This window comes from Lynx canadensis, chromosome B4 (genome assembly GCF_007474595.2).
Source record: "Lynx canadensis isolate LIC74 chromosome B4, mLynCan4.pri.v2, whole genome shotgun sequence".
Classification (NCBI taxonomy): Eukaryota; Metazoa; Chordata; class Mammalia; order Carnivora; family Felidae; genus Lynx; species Lynx canadensis.
The window spans coordinates 46,051,704-46,070,960 of record NC_044309.1 but is presented as its reverse complement, the minus strand read 5'-3'; the positions used below and the strand labels follow the sequence as shown (position 1 = coordinate 46,070,960).

Genomic DNA, 19,257 nt, shown 5'->3' with positions numbered 1-19,257 from the left:
CTCTTTTAGAGATAAGCAACCTATGTCACAGAAACCAAAATTAATTTCCTACAGTCACATGCACCCTGGGATAAAGCTGAAGATGTTTTAGTTAATCCTCAATCGGAAAATGAAATAAAATTCATCCTAGTTAAGGATCCTGTCCCGATTTACCCCTAGTTAAAACAAACAAAAAAACATAACCAGTCAGCAGGTGCTTTTACAAATAATTGTGTTATAGATCATTTTTGTTACTTTTGACATCAAGTTAAATGGCACATTCATTTTGCTATGTACTATTTCCAGGTTTAACATATGTGTCTGTTAACGACTCTAGCGGTTAAAATGGACCCTGGAGTTGAAGACATGGGGAGAGGATGGTTTTCTCCTTCAGCTGGTTTCTCAGTGGACACTGAACAGGCTGAAGAGGATATGTACACAGAAGCATTGGGAGGAGGTGGTTGTGGGGAAGGAATAAATTTATGGAAGCTCAAGGGGAAAACAGCCTGGGCAAGGAGGTTTTGTGGAAGACTGTCAGGAAACTTCTTTACAGCAGATGTAAAGGATGGTGAGAAGTAAGCATGCTTTGAAAATGGTGAGCAGGAATCCCATAGTGACCTCTGGATTCATTGTTGAGAAGAGTCCTAATGCTGACAGGGATTTTAGAGATCATGCAGTCAGTCTCCTTTCCTTGATCAATGAGGAAGCTGATATTCCAGAAACATTAAGTGAATTCCACAACACCCAACAGATGAGTTTTGGGACCAGATGTGGCTCTGTTGAACAGATAGCTTGAACTGATCTTTCTGCTCAGCTCTCTGATTTAAACTTTCCAGGAGAAATAATATGCTGCTTCTCTTCCCAAAGATCTCCAGAGATGAAGATTTTTTAATTTTTCCTAATAGCACATACCTTTTTATTAGAATTTAGAAGCTGAAGTTTTTAAAAACGTCGATGATAAGACCACTAATTTTATTAGTTTTTAAAAAAAAATTTTTTTAATGTTTATTTCTAAGACAGAGAGAGACAGAGCATGAGAGGGGGAGGGGCAGAGAGAGAAGGAGACACAGAATCTGAAGCAGGCTCCAGGCTCTGAGCTGTCAGCACAGAGCCCGATACGGGGCTCGAACTCACAAACCGTGAGATCATGACCTGAGCTGGAGTCGGTTGCTCAACCGACTGAGCCACCCAGGCACCCCTAGTTTTCTTTTTTTTTTTTTTTTTTTTTTTAATTTTTTTTTTTTTCAACGTTTATTTATTTTTGGGACAGAGAGAGACAGAGCATGAACGGGGGAGGGGCAGAGAGAGAGGGAGACACAGAATCGGAAACAGGCTCCAGGCTCTGAGCCATCAGCCCAGAGCCCGACGCGGGGCTCGAACTCACGGACCGCGAGATCGTGACCTGGCTGAAGTCGGACGCTTAACCGACTGCGCCACCCAGGTGCCCCGTAGTTTTCTTTTAAATCAAGTGACACCAAAATATTTTAAAAGCATATCACAGAAACTTTATTAAAATCATATTTACCACTTAAAATGCTAGGCTCTTTATATTATTGCATTTAACCCTCATAATAGGATTAAGACATAGGTTGGCTCTGAGTTGTCACTTACCCAAGATTTTGTGGCTGGGAAGTCATGGACTTCAAAGCTGGTTAGTGGCAGAGATCATCCTCACTCAAGCTACTGTTCTGGCTTTAAGGCTTGTGTTCATATAACACCAGACATACCCATCTTCTAGAAGCTGGAACTCTCTAGAACAGGCTGTTATGAAGGACTGATGATCTACTGTTTCTTGAGTCACTGCTGAGATTTTCTTTCCCTAGTTTTCCTACAGCACATTCTGTATCAGCACTGTCCACTAGAAAGGTAATACAAGCCATATACTTAAAATGTTTCAGTAGCTTTATTAAAAAAGTAAAAAAGAACAGGTGAAATTAATTTTGATAACTTTATCACAGTATATCTAGAATATTATTTCAATATGCAATCAATGTAGAAAAACTATTGCTATTTTATGTATTTTTTGTACTAAGTCTTTAAAATATGGTGTATATTTCATAATTACTACCCATCTCAGTGTGGCACAGTTCAGGTGCTCAGTGGCCTCATGTGGCTTGTGGCTACCACAGAGGACAGTGTAGGTCAATACTTTCAACATATTTTAATTTTACTCAGGTTTCCAAGGCATAGCTCTTCTGTAAAAGACCATAAGAAGTCATTGGTAGCAAAAAGAATACTTTCAATTTCTTTTCCCCTCACAACTGTACTTTTGTTTCTCACAGTCTGTTCTTTTATTCTCTAGTCTTTATACAAGAATTGGAACAGGAATAGCTTATTGTACTAAAAGTAGTTTGCCAGTTCCCAGTTCACATCTGAACTGAGTGGGATTTGCGCAAGAATCTCTAGTTACTGTTGAAAGACCAAAGTTCTTGATTTTCTGCCTTATCGCTTAACATTTCCAGTAGAGACTTTAGTTTCACACTTAAATGCATGAAATGTATGATGGAATCACCTGTTGTCAGTAGTCACAAAGCCAGAGCTATATCTGCAGTAAGTTAGCAGTTCTGCTGCCCCCTTGCCCCCCAGACAGTGTGCTGTTGGCACTCTTGGTGTTGCTCATTTCACTCTTGGAACCAGCAAAGTTGGTTTTCTTGTGCTGCCCAGTTGTGTTGCCTGCCACTGGGATGACTGCCACTTTCTCTGTTGTTTTCTTACCAGAACTAGTAGCCTAGACACAGAATACTGCCTTCAGGGTTTCCATATGATCTAGGAAGGCAAAGGTCAAAATTATCAGTAAAAATACACCACATGGTGCTCAAGTTGAGTAGACAAGACCAGTTCATTCCACAATGATGTACAAGACGAGGTGAGTGACTGTAGAACTCCCACTACCAATGCAGCCTGGAGTGATGGTTGACAGCTGGCCTTGGAGGTGGGCAGTTTTGCTTCCCAGGTCTTACCTTACCATCCATATCACTTTAGCTAAGTTGCTGAATCTCAGTTTCGTCACCTACAAACTGTCACGATTCCTGCCTTCTAGCATTCACGTGAGGTTCAAATGAAATCACGTATCCCTAGCACCAAGGACAGTTCCTGGCTCACAGGGCCCTTGGTCAATGTCCTCAAGAGGTGGGGTATACCAGAGGCTTTCGTGAGTGGTGGATACAGTGGGTGTGGTTGATTGAGGAAGGCTGGATGGAGGAAGTAGGATGTAAGGTCAGTTTTGAAGGCAAAAGGAGTGGCAAATGCAAAAATATTTATTTGAATGGATTTCAGAAAAAAAAGTGACAATTCCATTGTCTAGAATTGCAGTGCCTGTGGTGATTTAATGTGATCTCTCTCCTCAGTCTAGCTGAACATGGGAAACTTGGCCAAGTAGAGCAGTTTTATTAAGGCTTGTATATCAATCTGTGTTCCATTTATTACTTCATAGTCTGCAACAACAGATTATAGGACCCTTACTTACAAATTAGTCCCAACTACAGGGCAAAGTTTATTTCATTATTTAGGAGAGAGAAACTTTGAGAGGGAAAAAATTGTGAATGGAAATCATAATGAATAATAAAATAATGAAATAAAGATTATTTTTGACTCAAAAATGTTATTTTTGAAAGTTTTCTTAATTGTATATTGAAGCAAGAATCCATCCATCACCCACACGGTTACAATTTTTTTTTTTCTTCTGATGAGAACTTTTAAGTGCTGTACATTACATCCCCATGACTTATTACTGGAAGTTTGTCCCTTCTGACCATTGTCACCCACACCCCCCATATGTTCTCTGTATCTCTGAGTAGATTCCTTTAGATTCCACATATGTAAGTGAGACTGTATAGTATTTTTCTCTGACTTATTTCACTTAGCATAATGTCCTCATAATGTTGTCGCAAATGGCAAGATTGGCAAGATTTCATTCTTTTTTTATGTCTGAATAACACTTCATCGTATACCTGTACTACATCATTATCCGTTCATCAATTGATGGAACACTTCTGTATATCTAGAGTGTTGTAAATAATGCTGCAGTGAACATGGGGGTGCAGATGTCTCTTCGAGTTAGTGTTTTCATTTCTTTCAGATACATACCCAGAAGTAGAATTTTTGGATCATATGGTAATTTTATTTCTGATTTTTTGAGGAACCTCCATATCGTTTTCCATAGTATCTGTGCCAATTTACCTTCCCACAAGCTATTTTTAAAATAAGATAAAGTGTAAGGGAACTAACATTTAATGAGACTCTTATATTATGTGCCAGTTATTTTGTCCTTATAATAGCTTTATAAAATGTACGTCATTAGCCTTACTTTACAGGTGAGGAAACTGAAGCTGAGAGAGGTTAGACGACCTACTCAAGATCATTCAGGTAACAAGCGGTAACATGCTAGGTTGTGCTTTGGTTTTTCTGGGTCCAGTACCCACACGCTTCTCATTATTCCTGCCACACGGCATTCATCCATGCAGCAGGAGGGAAGGTAGGGCACACAGGTAGGTGCATGTGCTGTTAGAGGGTAAATGTGGTTAGAGGAAATATACAAAAATTTGCTTCTGACTGTGTACATTTTTCAGTACCCCAGGAAACAAGATCCTCCGTCAGCTGAGAGTGAGGAGAAGGAATTTGAAGAAAAGGGGAAATGGGTGGAACGGCATGTAGGAGAGAGGGAACCTAGGGAAATAAAACGATTGCTGAGGAGCATGAATTGGAATTGAGATGGAGCAGCGTTGCTGAGTGGTTTTCTCTGGCTGTGTTCAGCTGCATGGGCGCAGACACAGACCAGGCGGGTGTGGGTGTGGCTTCGTGGGTGCAGAGGCAGACCAGATGGAGAGTTAGATTTACCCAGGGCTGTAATCTTGCTGGGTGAGTGTGAAGAAGCCATAGTGGGACACAGGAGTTGAGGGTGGAGGCAAAGGAGTAATTTATAATGACGGACCACAGAATTTCACTTGGGCAAGGAAGGCAGACAGATACCATGAAGACGAAGGACCGAAAAGGGGGTAGAGTCAGAGAAGTGTAGATCCAGGGGAACGAAAGGATTCCAAGAGTGGTGGTGTGAGAGAGAGCGAGCTGGAAGGATAGGAGGAAGGGTCGGGGCGGGGGGTGAGGTCAAGATGAGGGACAGGCCAAGGTTGTTGGTATTGACCGGGACTGACCGGGTCACATTCGTGAATGGTGAAAGTGAGAAGTTCAAAGAACTGAGAGACCAAGGTATCAGAAGGATATTTGAAGCCAGAGAAGATTATTTTGCCAGTAGAAAACATTTGTTCACAGACTTAGCACAAAGTTGAGCTACATATTAAACGGCATAACGGGATTCCAGAGAATCTTACAAACTGTGATGCTTAATAACGGGGCAGAGAAATTTTCAGTTGTGTAAAACAAAACTGAGCAAATTCCATAAATATCACTTTTTAGTGTAGTAAGAAGTCCTTGACATTCATGTGCAAATGAAAGCAATCATTCTATAAAACAGACCCATTCTTCCTAATAGTAGTTCCAGCCCAGCACCATCATCAGAAACATTGCCTTAAGATGCCCTCTAGCCACTTATATGTACATTTGTAAAAACAATCCGGAGAGCAAGTTAATAGAATGTATGGCTACATGAACCTTCAAAACTCAGCTATTCACCCACCTCTCAACCCTGAGGCCCAGCAGGTGCCGCCCTCCTTACGGCTAGGCTAGCAGTAGGCTCCTGTGCCTCCACTGCTGGAACAGTGTGCTTACCAGGAGGTATTGTGTTTGTTCTCAAACTTGTTTAGGCCAGCGTACTTGTTATTATAATTGTGCACATTAATTAAAATATTACATACGCCCATGAAATATGAATGAGGGAAGAGTGTTGTTTTTCTATGATTTAGGTGAAATGTTTTGGGACGATCCAGGAAAACCAAATCGCTTTACGTCTTTTTTCTGTCTAAACTAGGAAGCAGTAAGGCAACTGTAAAATACCTGAGGGGCAGTCATAAACCAGGATTCTGTACTGATGTTGTTTCACAGGTTTTTGCTCTTCTGAGAAATGAAAGCTCTTAAGTAGTATATGCACTTGGTTGTGATTTGCTTAAGAACTCCCATCAGCTAAACCATACAAAAAAAAAAAAAAAAAAAAAAAAAAAGAAGCAGCCATGGTCCAGCATCAGAAGTTAGTGAATGAATGTACATTTATTTGTTTTAAATTAAAGTGGTTCAAGTGTATATGTATTATTTTACTGACTTTTGCACTGATGTAGTTTACATATTACAGATTACATATTGTGTTCAATTTAGTAACCATTATTGTATTTAAATTTTACATGGTAACATCTTTGGATTTTTGTTTGCCTCTTTGTTTTTAAAATTAGCCATGTTTTATTTATCAAGTCCTATCTTACGGCAAAAAGAATTTCAGGGAATAGTTGAATAATTGACTTAATAAACATTTTTACAGTAAAATTTTTATAAAGCAAGTTATGTTTACCATTAAGATCATTTCCTTTTTCTCATTTCATGTTTAAATTATTATTTTTTCATATGCATTTTTTAGGTTATTTTGAGAGAGAGCACGAGCTGGGTAGGGGCAGAGAGAGAGGGGAGAGAGAAATCCCAAGCAGGCTCCACACTGTCACCACGGAGCCCTATGCGGGGGTTGATCCTGTGAACTGTGAGATCATGACCTGAGTTGAAACCCGAGAGTCAGATGCTTAACTGAACCCTCCAGGCACCCCTGTGTTTAAATTATTTTATCACGGGGCGCCTGGGTGGCGCAGTCGGTTAAGCATCGGACTTCAGCCAGGTCACGATCTCGCGGTCCGGGAGTTCGAGCCCCGCGTCGGGCTCTGGGCTGATGGCTCAGAGCCTGGAGCCTGTTTCCCATTCTGTGTCTCCCTCTCTCTCTGCCCCTCCCCCGTTCATGCTCTGTCTCTCTCTGTCCCAAAAATAAATAAACGTTGAAAAAAAAATTTTTTTTTAATTATTTTATCACCAGTTTTGTTTTTTTTTTTAATTTTTTTTTTCAACGTTTTTTTTTTTATTTATTTTGGGACAGAGAGAGACAGAGCATGAACGGGGGAGGGGCAGAGAGAGAGGGAGACACAGAATCGGAAACAGGCTCCAGGCTCCGAGCCATCAGCCCAGAGCCCGACGCGGGGCTCGAACTCGCGGACCGCGAGATCGTGACCTGGCTGAAGTCGGACGCTTAACCGACTGCGCCACCCAGGCGCCCCTCACCACTCAGTTTTAATATATTAGTCTTTTTCACCCTTCCCCTTTTGCCAGTTATTTAAAAATTAAAAAACTGCTGGGGCACCTGGCTGGCTCAGTCACAAAAGAGTGTGTGACTCTTGATGTCAGGGTTGTGAGTTCAAGCCCCACGTTGGGTGTAGAAATTATAAATACATAAATAAAATAAATACTCAAAAACACCTTTACTACTTAAATGCATCTTTTATGGTACACTGTTTTATAAGTGAAAAATACTTTTGAGATATAAACAGCATTGTAAGGTTGGATTATTGATGTATCTTAAATATGTCAGGTCAGAATGGTGCCCTTTGCACATTTCCGTCTGTCCAGCATGGCGGTGTTGCTGAAGGTTGGTGTGTGGCAGCAGTCAGCACAGGGCAGTGGACCTGCACGCAGGGAGCCAGTTCTCCCCCTGCAGCAGTAGATACCTGTGCAAACATGGCAGAGGCCAGCACTGTAATGCCTGTGGCAACAGCTGAGGTGACAATAAGGGGAAACAGAGCAAAATCAACACTTTGTGTGAGTGTCCTCAAATGTGTCCTGAGTTGCTCTGAAAGTCTCCTCAAAGAAGTTCAGGCCAGAGTGGTTCCTCTACTTTCTAATTTATTAATGATAGTTGAAATGGGCATAAAGAATGAAATTAAACTTTATATTCTAATACTTGAATTAGTTACAAAGGATGTGTATATGTAGGCTAATTCCCTTGTTGCTCCATCTAATTTGCTTTTTTTTTTCAATGTTTATTTTTATTTTTGAGAGAGACAGAATGTTATCAGGGGAGGGGCAGAGAGAGAAGGAGACACAGAACCCGAAGCAGGCTCCAGGCTCTGAGCTGTCAGCACAGAGCCCGACGCGGGGCTTGAACTCGTGAACTGTGAGATCATGACCTGAGCCGAAGTTGGATGCTTAACTGACTGAGCCACCCAGACACCACCCCTAATTTGCTTTAAACAGAACTTCAGCAAAGCATGGTCACTAAGGACAGGTTTTGGAGGTGGATATTCTTGATTTGAACTTTGACTCTATCCCACTAGCTGTGTGACTGCAAACGTTGTGTAACTTTCTAAGCCTCAGTTTCCTCATTTTTAAAATGGGGATCATAATAGTATCCATATCAGAGGGTGGTTGTGAGGATTAAATAAAGACAGTCTATTTAAGTTTTTTATTTTTATTCTAGTATAGTTAGCGTGCAGTATCGTATTACTTTCAGTGTATAGTATAGTGACTCAGCATGTCCGTACATGACCTGGTGCTCATCATGACAGGTGCCCTCCATAATCCCCATCACGTAGTCAGCCATCCCTCCCCACCCCCCACCTCTCCTGATGACCATCAATTTATCCTCTATAGTTAAGGGTCTGCTTCTTGCTTTGTCTCCCTTTTTTTCCCTTTGCTTATTTTGTTTCTTAGATTCCACATATGAGTAAAATCATATGATATTTGTCTTTCCTGGACTTATTTCACTTGGCATTATACTCTCTAGCTCTAGCCACATCATTGCAAATGGCAACATTTCATTCTTTTTTAATGGCTGAATAATATTCCAATACACACACACACACACACACACACACACACACACATATGCCACATCTTCTTTATGCATTCATCTATCCACGGACACTTGGACTGCTTCCATAATTTGGTTATTGTAAATAATACTGCTGTAAACATAGGGACGCATGTATCCCTTTGAATTAGTGTTTTTGTATTCTTTGGGTAGATACCCAGTAGTGCAGTTAATGGATCATAGAGTAGTTCTATTTTTTAACTTTTTGAGGAACTTCCATACTGTTCTCCAGAGTGGTTGCCCCAGTTAGCATTCCTGCCAACAGTGCAAGAAGGTTTCTTTTTCTTCACATCCTTGAGAGACAGTCTATTTAAATGCTTAGCACAGTGCCTGGAAAAAGTAGGCATTCATTAACTGTTAGATATTATTTTATTCATATGTGCCATGTACCATAATATTATTATTAATAAACCTCTAGCAAAGGTGCTCAGCAAATATTTTTTGACTGAATTTCGGTTAAGTGGCCATTTCTATAAACTGTAGGTTATGAGGCTACTTGTCAGAAGTATACATTGTTATGTTCTTTCTGTGGGAAAATCAAATTTGACAGTCACTATACACTTGTAACATGTTTTGTTCTTGGAACTGCCTTTTGTCTTCTGAAACTTCTAGGTCCTCATTACTGAATTGGGTGGAAAGCGACATTACTACTTCCTTTTACTTTTAATTTAATAAACCTTTGTAGTACTGCTGGTGGATAGGAGAAAGACACATAAGATGGTTCATTTCTTTAAGGACCATTGGCAAGAAAGGCTTGAAAGGCTCTTAACTCCAGTGACCCGCTGCTGTTCTTACATGGGAGATACTGCGGTTGATCAAATGGTAGTAATCTCAGTGCAGAAAAACAAACGTGACTTTTGCTACATGTACACAAGTTTAAAAGTTGTAGTGAACACCATGGAGATCTTCACAACCTAGTTATTAACCTAGCAGAAGCACGTGAGAGCATCAGCAGACTGGGGCTCTGGCACCACAGAGGCGTCAGTCACTCCAGGAAGCTCACCTGGTTCTCAAAGCCGTTTCTTGACATCATCTCACAGGTGAAAGAGGGTTTATTAAGTCTGCCTTTTATGTAAGATGTATTTCTTGTGCCAAATGTAAATGAAGAGACTCAGGGAATCGGCATGTCTCAGGAGGGAAAACAGGAAGATCATCAACTGTCTTTCAGGTAGTTGGAAAAGATTTGGAGAGGAGGTGCCATTCCAAGAAAGGGAATAAATGACCAGCGTTGCTTACAAGGGAATTATTTTAGGCTTAGAACACATAGAACTAAATGAAGGGGGGTTGTGTAAGCTTGTCTGGAAAACGGTAGACGGCATATCAGTCGAACAAACACGTATTGAGTGTAACTACGTACCTGGTGCCAAAGGTAGAAAAACAAGTGAGAATCAGTCCAAGATCTACCTCGCTATTTAATAGGAGAGACAAAAATTATCTGCTAATTATAACTGTGTGCTCAGTGAACAAAGTACTTTGGAAGGGCAGGGAACGGAATGGTTAATTATGCGTCAGTGGAAGGAGTACATAGTAAGGCTGATTTCCACAAAGCCAGCAAAGTGGGAGAGAGTCACCAGGAGGAGGAACAGGCACAGGAATGGTGTGAATGCCAGCATGGAAGCGTGGGCGTATACGTCTTGTTGGGGGATTTGGGCAAGAGCAGGCAGCGAGACGATGATGACATTAAAGTGTAAACAAAGCACTTAGCCCTTGTTTGATTGTAAGAAAGATCACTTTGGTTCTTGTTCAGTATATGGTTTAGAGATGAAACCCCGCAAGCTTTAAGAACTCCCTGGTGGCTCTGTGTGATGCTGGTGGTGGTGAGGGCTGACCACTGACTGAGCAGCAACCAGAGGGAACAGAGAGGAGAGGACAAATGGTGGAGAGGGGGAGGGTAGGTTCTACCAAAAGGCTGTGGCAGCCATTTGGATGGGGGTCGTGAAGGAAGCGAAATGAAAGGATCCTGTTTTCCAGCTCAAGTGTCTGAGTAAATGGTATTACCACAAACCAATTTTGGATTCCAAAGAGGAAACAGGTATTTGGGGCACAGAATGATACTGTGTTTGAGTTTCTGACATTTTGAGTTTGAAGGGCCAGAGGAGCATACAAATAGAGACATCAGTAGGTGGTTGGAAGGAGGGGCCGGAAATGGAAGAGGATCTGTATTTACGAGTCAGTTGTCAGCATGTAGAGCTGATAAAGCTCTGGCAGTAGATTCAGTCTTTCACAAGAGTGTTGTGAGCTCAAAGACTACCTAGGACTGTGTCTTTGAGAACAATCAACATGTTCGGTTTGGGAAGAAAATGTTCTTGTTGTGTGCACCTGTATTCTAAAGTCAGAGCGAACTGTCATGGTTTTATTTTGTATTCTTCGACTTTTCTCTCAGCAGTGAAGATAATAGAGAATTGGTTGTATTCATGATGTGTGTTCTTCAAGCATGCCATTGGAAACAGCTTTTTTTTTTTTACCCTTAAAAACAATTCTGCTTGAAACTGAAGTCTCTAAATGTCATTGCGCTAGGTTTTTGGGTTTCACCGATTGAATTAACCCTGATTTCAAGGAAACTAGTAATTTTGATCATGATGTTAGGCTTTCCTCTTCCAAAGTGATTGTGCTCAGTGTGGCGCTCACATTTTAATTGCTCTTTCCCTCCACAGGAGCTGATGCAACAGAATGGGATTGGTTATGTGTTAAATGCCAGCAATACCTGTCCTAAGCCCGACTTTATCCCCGAGTCTCATTTCCTGCGCGTGCCTGTGAATGATAGTTTCTGCGAGAAAATTTTGCCGTGGTTGGACAAATCAGTCGATTTCATCGGTAAGTAGTTCAGGGTAGTATTACAAGCCCTTTAAGGGTTATAGTCTCATGTGCAGGTGCACCCCTCCCCTCTCTCCCTTTTTCTCTCTTTAGAGAAAAGGAGGCTATTGCAGAGATGTCAAAAGTCTGAAAACAACACATGATGCTGCTTATCTCATTCAGTGGCCAAGGTGACGTGCCATGCTGTCTCTAAGAGACTGGCCTTGTGACATCATAGCTAACTAAACCACTGCCAGGGTTAAGCCTGATGGCATCTGTCATTACATATTTGCAAGCACTTGAAATCAGTTAAACTTCTGGGATTAAATTTTGTAGGCATTTCCTCAAATCCTATAAAAGACTTTTGGAAAGTTTGGTGGCATTCCTTAAACTGTTTTTGCCTTGCTGCTATGTTTTCCCCAGAGAAAAGTCAAATCCTGTGAAAACAAATCCCATTACACCTAAAGTCTTTATGTCATGAGATTTGTAAGCTTCAATCCGTGTGCCAGTAATTTCAAGTAATACCGGCTCTAATAGAATTCTCACACACACACACACACACACACACACACACACACACACACACACAGACACACTTGGTCGTTTCCTTGGGGTTGATTGTGATAGGCTCTGATCTGTCCTGTGCTGTGTTGTTTGCTGGGCCTGGGCCTGTTAGTCCTGGAGCCTCCCGACTCCTAGCTTCAGGTGCTTTGTAACATTTTGGTGCCGCAGGATGAGGTCTTCTGGTGGTAAATTGGTGGTGGTAAATTGGCGATGTGTATTTGAAATGGGGTTTTAGTGGAGAGTAGCTGAACAGAGGAGGTACGCTGTTTGCTTTTGAGCAGCGTGGCACGGTTCACTCTTGATGTTCCATGTGAGAAGTTTTTCTTCCCCCAGTCACAGAAGCTTGAGCACCCTAATCCACAATTAAATACTCTGAATTGGTTACTGTAATTAAAAAAAGAACTAGTTCCTTTTAAGATGTGAAACGCTGTAAATTGAGCCCCTCAACTATACCCTTTCATCTGTGAGAGGAATTTTTTTTTTTTTCTAGATAATGCTTTTGGAACATTTAGTAATTCCAAAACAGTTCTGCCTTTTTTTTTCTTCAAGATTCCAGATTGCTAAAACTTTTCATCTTTAATTAGAATGCAGTCTTTGAAATGCCAGAAGATAAATGGCTTAGATAATTCACATTACAGTATTCACAAACAAAACTCCCCAAATTAATCACCCCCACCATTGTACTTCTAGGAAATATTCAGTGTATCATTCAGTTTTTGCCTCTTTAAAAGAGAACAAACGTTCTCTTTTTTTAACGTTATGGTTAATGTTCCCATTCCATGTCACATCAATCCAAAGACATTTGGCTCTAATTTCAGCTAAACGTGCAGTTTCAGAATCTATTTAGAAGAGAACCTGATTCTCTTAACTCATCACAATGTCTAAGCTTTTAGGAGGGTTAGCAGAAAAGAGAGAATATGAGTAACTTTGCCCCAACTTACTTTCTTCTTTCATGGGAGGTATTGGGGTCATCCTGCCACTTTTAATTCAGACAAAAAGAATTTACTGTGTTCCAACTTGGTTAAACACACCCAAGTACACATGTTGTCATTTATTTGTAACATCTGAAAATATTTATACTCCTCATACTCCTCAGTATTTCACCTGCTTGTGCCTATTTCCTAGGGCCACTGTCCTTATCCCACCCAGGTCATTGAGGGCAGAGTGTCCAGCCACGTTTTGGAATCCAGTGCACAGTCACGGTAGTTGCTGGTCTCTAGGGTGCTTTACGTGAGGGTGGGTCATGGCTGAGTGCACGCTGTGAAGATGCACCCTCATACCAGGGCTTAGAAACTTCCAGGCTTGCGGGTGTTTTTTCTTTTTATTATTTAGGTAAATTCCAGTAAGTTTCTGGGTTTGTTGGAAGGACTCAAGTGTTCATGGAGTTTTGTCTTTGTTTTTAGTTCACACGGGCAGCAGTGAGCGCGGGTTGCCTGTTTGCACTACAGGACACGCACCAGGTGGCCCCAGCCCCAGTCGCTGCTGCTCCAGGCTCCTGCCTCGCCTCTTGAGTTTAAATGTAGGCCATACAGGGAGGTGACTAAGGGCATGTACTTTGGAGCCAAACTGTATTTGAGTCCGGTCTTCCTTGGGTACTAGTTAAGTGATGTTGGGTAAGGTCCTCCGTTTCCTGATCTGGAAACTGAAGATAATGTATCACTTTATAGGGATATTGTGAGGATTAAAATAGATAACGTACCTAGAATACCTTGCCACTCGCCTAATTTATAATTGGCTCTTAGTAAGTAGTAGTGGTTGTAAAAATTAACATCTGAGAAGTTCTTTGGTTTTCTTTTTCTTTGAGCTGTCCTCTAGAAGCTCAATTATTACTTCTTTATTTTTAGCCTTTGTAACTTCACATCTTCACTGGCTTCCCCTTACCCTTTTGTTATCCTCTCTGCCCTTTGTTAAAAGATTTTTATTCCCAAATAGCTGTGGTGGCAGCTTGTTTTTCTTCTCTCCAGTTTTCACCATCAGTATTTTTGTTGCCCCTGTTCAGGAACCTGCTGTTCTTAGCCTAACATTCCCAGACCCTCCAGCACCTGCTCCCCACCTTTACAACCTTTCTGTTCCCTCCCTGCCCTACACGGCAGACTGTTGTCTGTGCAGCCTCATTACTCCCAGTGTGTAGCTGCCTGGCACACACACATTGCTGCCAAGAAATGTGTTCTAATGAACCCAATCCAGTGAAATCACTTTTCAATCAGATTTTTAAAATACATCCTCAAAGGTGTTGTGACCGTAAAAGCAATGTAAATACAATGCAGAAAATCCGAAAAACAGAGAAAAGGAAACCTGTAACTTCAGCATCCTAACACATCTGTTATCATCGTTTTATTTCCTTCCAGCCTTTTTCAATTTTTTTTTAAAATATATGAAATTTATTGTCAAATTGGTTTCCATACAACACCCAGTGCTCATCCCAACAGGTGCCCTCCTCAATACCCCTCACCCACCCTCCCCTCCCTCCCACCCCCCATCAACCCTCAGTTTGTTCTGTTTTTAAGAGTCTCTTCTGCTTTGGCTCTCTCCCACTCTAACCTTCTTTTTTTTTTTTTTTTGTTCCCCTCCCTCATGGGTTCCTGTTAAGTTTCTCAGGATCCACATAAGAGTGAACACATATGGTATCTGTCTGTCTCTGTATGGCTTATTTCACTTAACATAACACTCTCCAGTTCCATCCATGTTGATGCAAATGGCAAGATTTCATTCTTTCTCATTGCCAAGTAGTATTCCATTGTATATATAAACCACATCTTCTGTATCCATTCATCAGTTGATGGACATTTGGGCTCTTTCCATACTTTGGCTATTGTTGATAGTGGTGCTATACCCATTGGGGTACCTGTGCCCCTATGAACCAGCACACCTGTATCCTTTGGATAAATTCCTAGTAGTGCTATTGCTGGGTCACAGGGTAGTTCTATTTTAATTTGTTGCGGAACCTCCACACTGCTTTCCAGAGCGGCTGCACCCGTTTGCATTCCCACCAACAGTGCAAGAGGGTTCCTGTTTCTCCACAGCCTCACTAACATCTGTTGTTTCCTGAGTTGTTAATTTTAGCCACTCTTACCAGTGTAAGGTGGTATCTCAGTGCGGTTTCCACTCACAGAGTCCCCCTTAGGATCTCCTGCAGTGCTGGTTTAGTGATCATGAACTCTTTCAGTTTTTGTTTGTCTGGGAAAGCCTTTATCTCTCCTTCTATTCTGAATGACAGCCTTACTGGATAAAGGATTCTTGGCTGCATATTTTTCCTATTCAGCACATTGACTATTTCCTGCCACTCCCTCTGGCCTGACATGTTTCAGAGGACAGGTCTGCTACTACCCTTATGTGTCTTCCCTGGTAGGTTAAGGCCCATGTGTACCTAGCTGATTTCAGAATTCTCTCTTTATCTTTGTGTTTTGCCAGTTTCGCTATGCCAGTTTCATTGAATCACTTAGGGCTCTAATTTTCCCCTCGTGGTCTAGTATTTTCCTACCTTTTTTTCAGCTTTATCATTTTCCATAATTTTATCTTGTTTCACTTATTCTCCTGTCTGCTTCCTCCATCCTTGCTGTCATTGCACCTACTTTATTTTGCACCTCATTTACAACATTTCTTAATTCATTGTGCCTATTTCTTAGGTCCTTGATCTCTGCAGCAGTAGATTCTCTTGTCTTCTATGCTTTTTTCAAGCCCAGCTATTAGTCTTACGACTATTATTTTAAATTCTTGCTCAGATATATTGTTTATAGCTATTTTGACCCAATTCTCTGGCTGTCATTCCTTCCTGGAATTTCTTTTGGGGAGAATTCTTCCCTTTCATCATTTTGGCTACTTTTTTGTCTTTTACGTGCTTTAATAGCTTGTTATGTGTCCTGCACCTGCGAACACTACTATATTAAAAAGGGGTCATACATTGTCCAGGGCCTGTCCCTTCAGGAGGTGTTTTTGGAGTGTGTTGTGTACTCTGTTGTTGTGACTCTGGTTGCTTTATCTCCCTACTCGTGGTGGTTTGGACCCTCCACCAGGTGTGCTTTGATTTGTTCATTGAAGTGACCTTGGAAAAAATTTAAAAAGGAGTAGAGTGGAAGAAGCCTTATCTCATACAAAGAGAGAAATGACAGGGGTGGGGGGAAAAATGACCAAGCAGAGATTAAGAGAAACTATATGGCTTAATCCTGAGAGAAAGAGAGGAAAATAAAGAAGGAGATACAGAAGAGGTGTAAAAATAATACATTAAAAATGTCTGTTTAAGCAAACCAACAACCAGAATAGAGAAGGGAAGAAAGAAGAAAAGTGTGTGTGTGTGTGTGTGTGTGTGTGTGTGTGTGTGTGTATAAAATAAGACTTGACCAAGAATCAAATCAGAAATGCAAAATCATCAGACTTATTGGATGATGCCTTGGAATGGGGGCTGTGCTGGTCTGGAGGAGGGGCCATCTGGTTTGGTCAGTGTCAGTTTTGTTCTGGCAGATACACAGTTACCGGGTGCAGAGGGTGTGGTTTGGTGTAGGCGGGTCCCACCTCCACTGGGGGCCCACTGTCCTCTCTGAAGCCCCACCTTTTTGGTGATGGGGAGAAAAATGGCGACACCCCAGTCTCTCCTCCCTGGACCGGGTGTTCTAAACCACAATGTTCAGGCTGTCCTCACAGTGCCGTGTGGGTGAGAGTGGGCTGGTTTGTCCTGCTGCAGTCTCCCATGCCTCCCAGGCACTCGGCTGGGATTCACACCCCGTTGTTTTAAAGGATCCTGCCCTGAGCACCCTGGTTCCAGGGTAGTGTCACTCTGCCCAACCAACTGATAGAGGACCGCCTGCTGGCAGGTGCCTGCAGGGTCTTTTGTCCTTGGAACGCCAATATACCCTCTGCCACAGCACTTGAGGGAGGGGGACAGCTTTCTCCCAAATCACTTCTGAGCTCACTACCGAGCCTGGGGCCAGCTCCCCCTCCCTGCCAGGGCCAGGTGCACAGACTGGCAGCCGGCTCCGGTCCTGGTCCAGAGAAAGTTGCACAACCCTGGATTGTCACTCCTGAGGCTGTTTGCAAGTTAGAGACTAACTGCTTTTTTCCATTCCCTGGTCCATGGTCCAGAGAGGCTTTTCTCTTGTCCAAATACAATACCATGCTTCCACAGCCTCTCTTTTTCTTTCTTTTGTCTCTCCACTGAAGGAGATCCTCCTTCAGTCAGTGCCTATGCTGTCTGTTTTATCTCTCCCAATTTGCAATCATGCATCCCTGTCCCGCCAAACTGTCCCTGTGGGCCCCTGGAGATGTTTCTGTCACTCTGTAGCCCAGATTCCTGGAATTCCAAGTCTTCTGGCCTTGGTACTGCTGTGTTTGAAGGATGAAGGAACTTCATGCCTCCCTACTTCTCTGCAACATTCATCCAAGTCAATAAACATTGTTTTTAAAGGAAGATGTGGGTGCATATCCCATTTACTGTGTTTACTGCATAATATGTGCCCAATGTTAAACCCTTTGAGGTAGTTAGGAGCAAGATCCTTATAGATCCTTACAGACTTGTTTTGAGATAATTATTTTAAATAATTGAGAGAATATTGTCAACATTTTAAAAAAATTGAAACTGAGCCTACTTCCAATAAGAATTTAAGGCAGCTTACAGTCTGAGACTGGGATCAAAAGATGCATTGACACACATACACATTAAAATGGAAAAAAGGGCAAGAATCAAGTAATATGGGGGTAGAAGAAGTATAATCTGAATTACAGTTACCTATTGAAATTGTGTGAAAATCTTAGCTCTGAGCTTCTTAGCAGCCAAGGCAAAAGGGGAAATACTAAGATCAGTACAGGCTAAGTCCTGTATAGTTGAGATAAGGAAGAGTATTCTGTAGGCCCAGGAAGGTAATGGACTTTATGTACATGGGTTTATGTAGTATTATGTTGTATATACATATTTCTTAATTTCAAGAAGTATTCGTGTTCATTTGTTACTATTCCGCTGTGTTTGATTTCTTTATCTAAGGAAGGCTGTTTGATTTTTCATATACTATCCAAAAGCCCTATGTGTTTTGTACATAATAACAAATCACATACCCTGGAATTTGTAATATTTGTAACAGAGGTGGTGAGATTGGAATGGCCTTGTATTACTATTCAGTTGCCAGAGCCAGAGCAGATTCCCTGGATATGTTAATTATAAGAACTTTAACATAAGGTTTGGTAAACTTTTGGTGCCGTCAGCTAAAACAAGAAGGAAAAGGGAAGAATTTAGCTCCATGGCAGCAGTTCATGGTGAGCACGTGTGTAGTTGTTTAGAATCGAGGCAGTCATAATATTGGCTAAAATATGAGTAGCTTCCAGGCTGTGTGGGATAACTTTGCCCACTCCTACAAGTAGCCTTTTAAAGCCCCACAACAGTGAGGTGGCAGCACTGTTTGCTTGAATGTTCTTGGTTCTCACAAAGTGTCCAAAAGTCCTACCCTGTTGTACAGAATATACATGATGCAATCAGTAACATCTCCATATCCAGGAAAGGTACAAGTTCCCTTGGTCCTCATTAAAGTGACCTGCTAAACCTGATTCCTAGTATATACACAGTTTTCTTCTTAAACTCAGCAAATGAATTATGTTGAGCCACTTTATGACCTACGGAAAATTCTCCTAAACAAAAATAGGAAACAATAGGAAGAAAGATTCTATGAGTCAGCATTTTAAAAGTAGCTTGACCTGGTATCTTTTTGCTTTCTGATGCGCTATCGTGATGAAGTCTTTCTCCCTCCTGCTTTTTAAGTTAGTGAGGTATGTCACATATGTTTGAAATGAGAAAATATTTTTAAAAATGTAATACCTCTTATACGTAGCAAATCATTATACCGTACACCTAAAATACAATGTTATATGTCAGTTATATCTCAAAACTGAAAATTATATCTCAAAACTGGAAAAAAAAAATTAGTGTCTCTTACATAACTAGAAAAAAGTTGGGAGTGTCAGACAATATGGGTAAACAAAATATTAGCTAAATCTTAAGATTTGGGGTGTTATTTTTATACTTCTCTGTAATTATGAAATTCTCTAAACAAATGGAATCATGTGATCACAATGTAGGATTTATACTCAGGGAAAATTATTAAAATTAAAAACAATAATGTAAAAAACACATTGGGAAATGTACCAAGTAAGAG

The 19,257-nt window shown here is 41.3% G+C and overlaps 1 protein-coding gene across 11 annotated transcripts in view; it reads left to right on the top strand.

Moving 5' to 3' along the window:
• The window catches only part of DUSP16 (dual specificity phosphatase 16), a 90,133-nt gene that overhangs the window by 64,952 nt on the left and 5,924 nt on the right, over positions 1–19,257 (top strand). For all 11 annotated transcript variants that reach the window (XM_030321752.2, XM_030321749.2, XM_030321744.2 and 8 more), the window contains one exon: positions 11,422–11,581. In XM_030321752.2, coding sequence (XP_030177612.1) covers positions 11,422–11,581 — 160 coding nt within the window. The remainder of the gene's footprint in view (positions 1–11,421; positions 11,582–19,257) is intronic.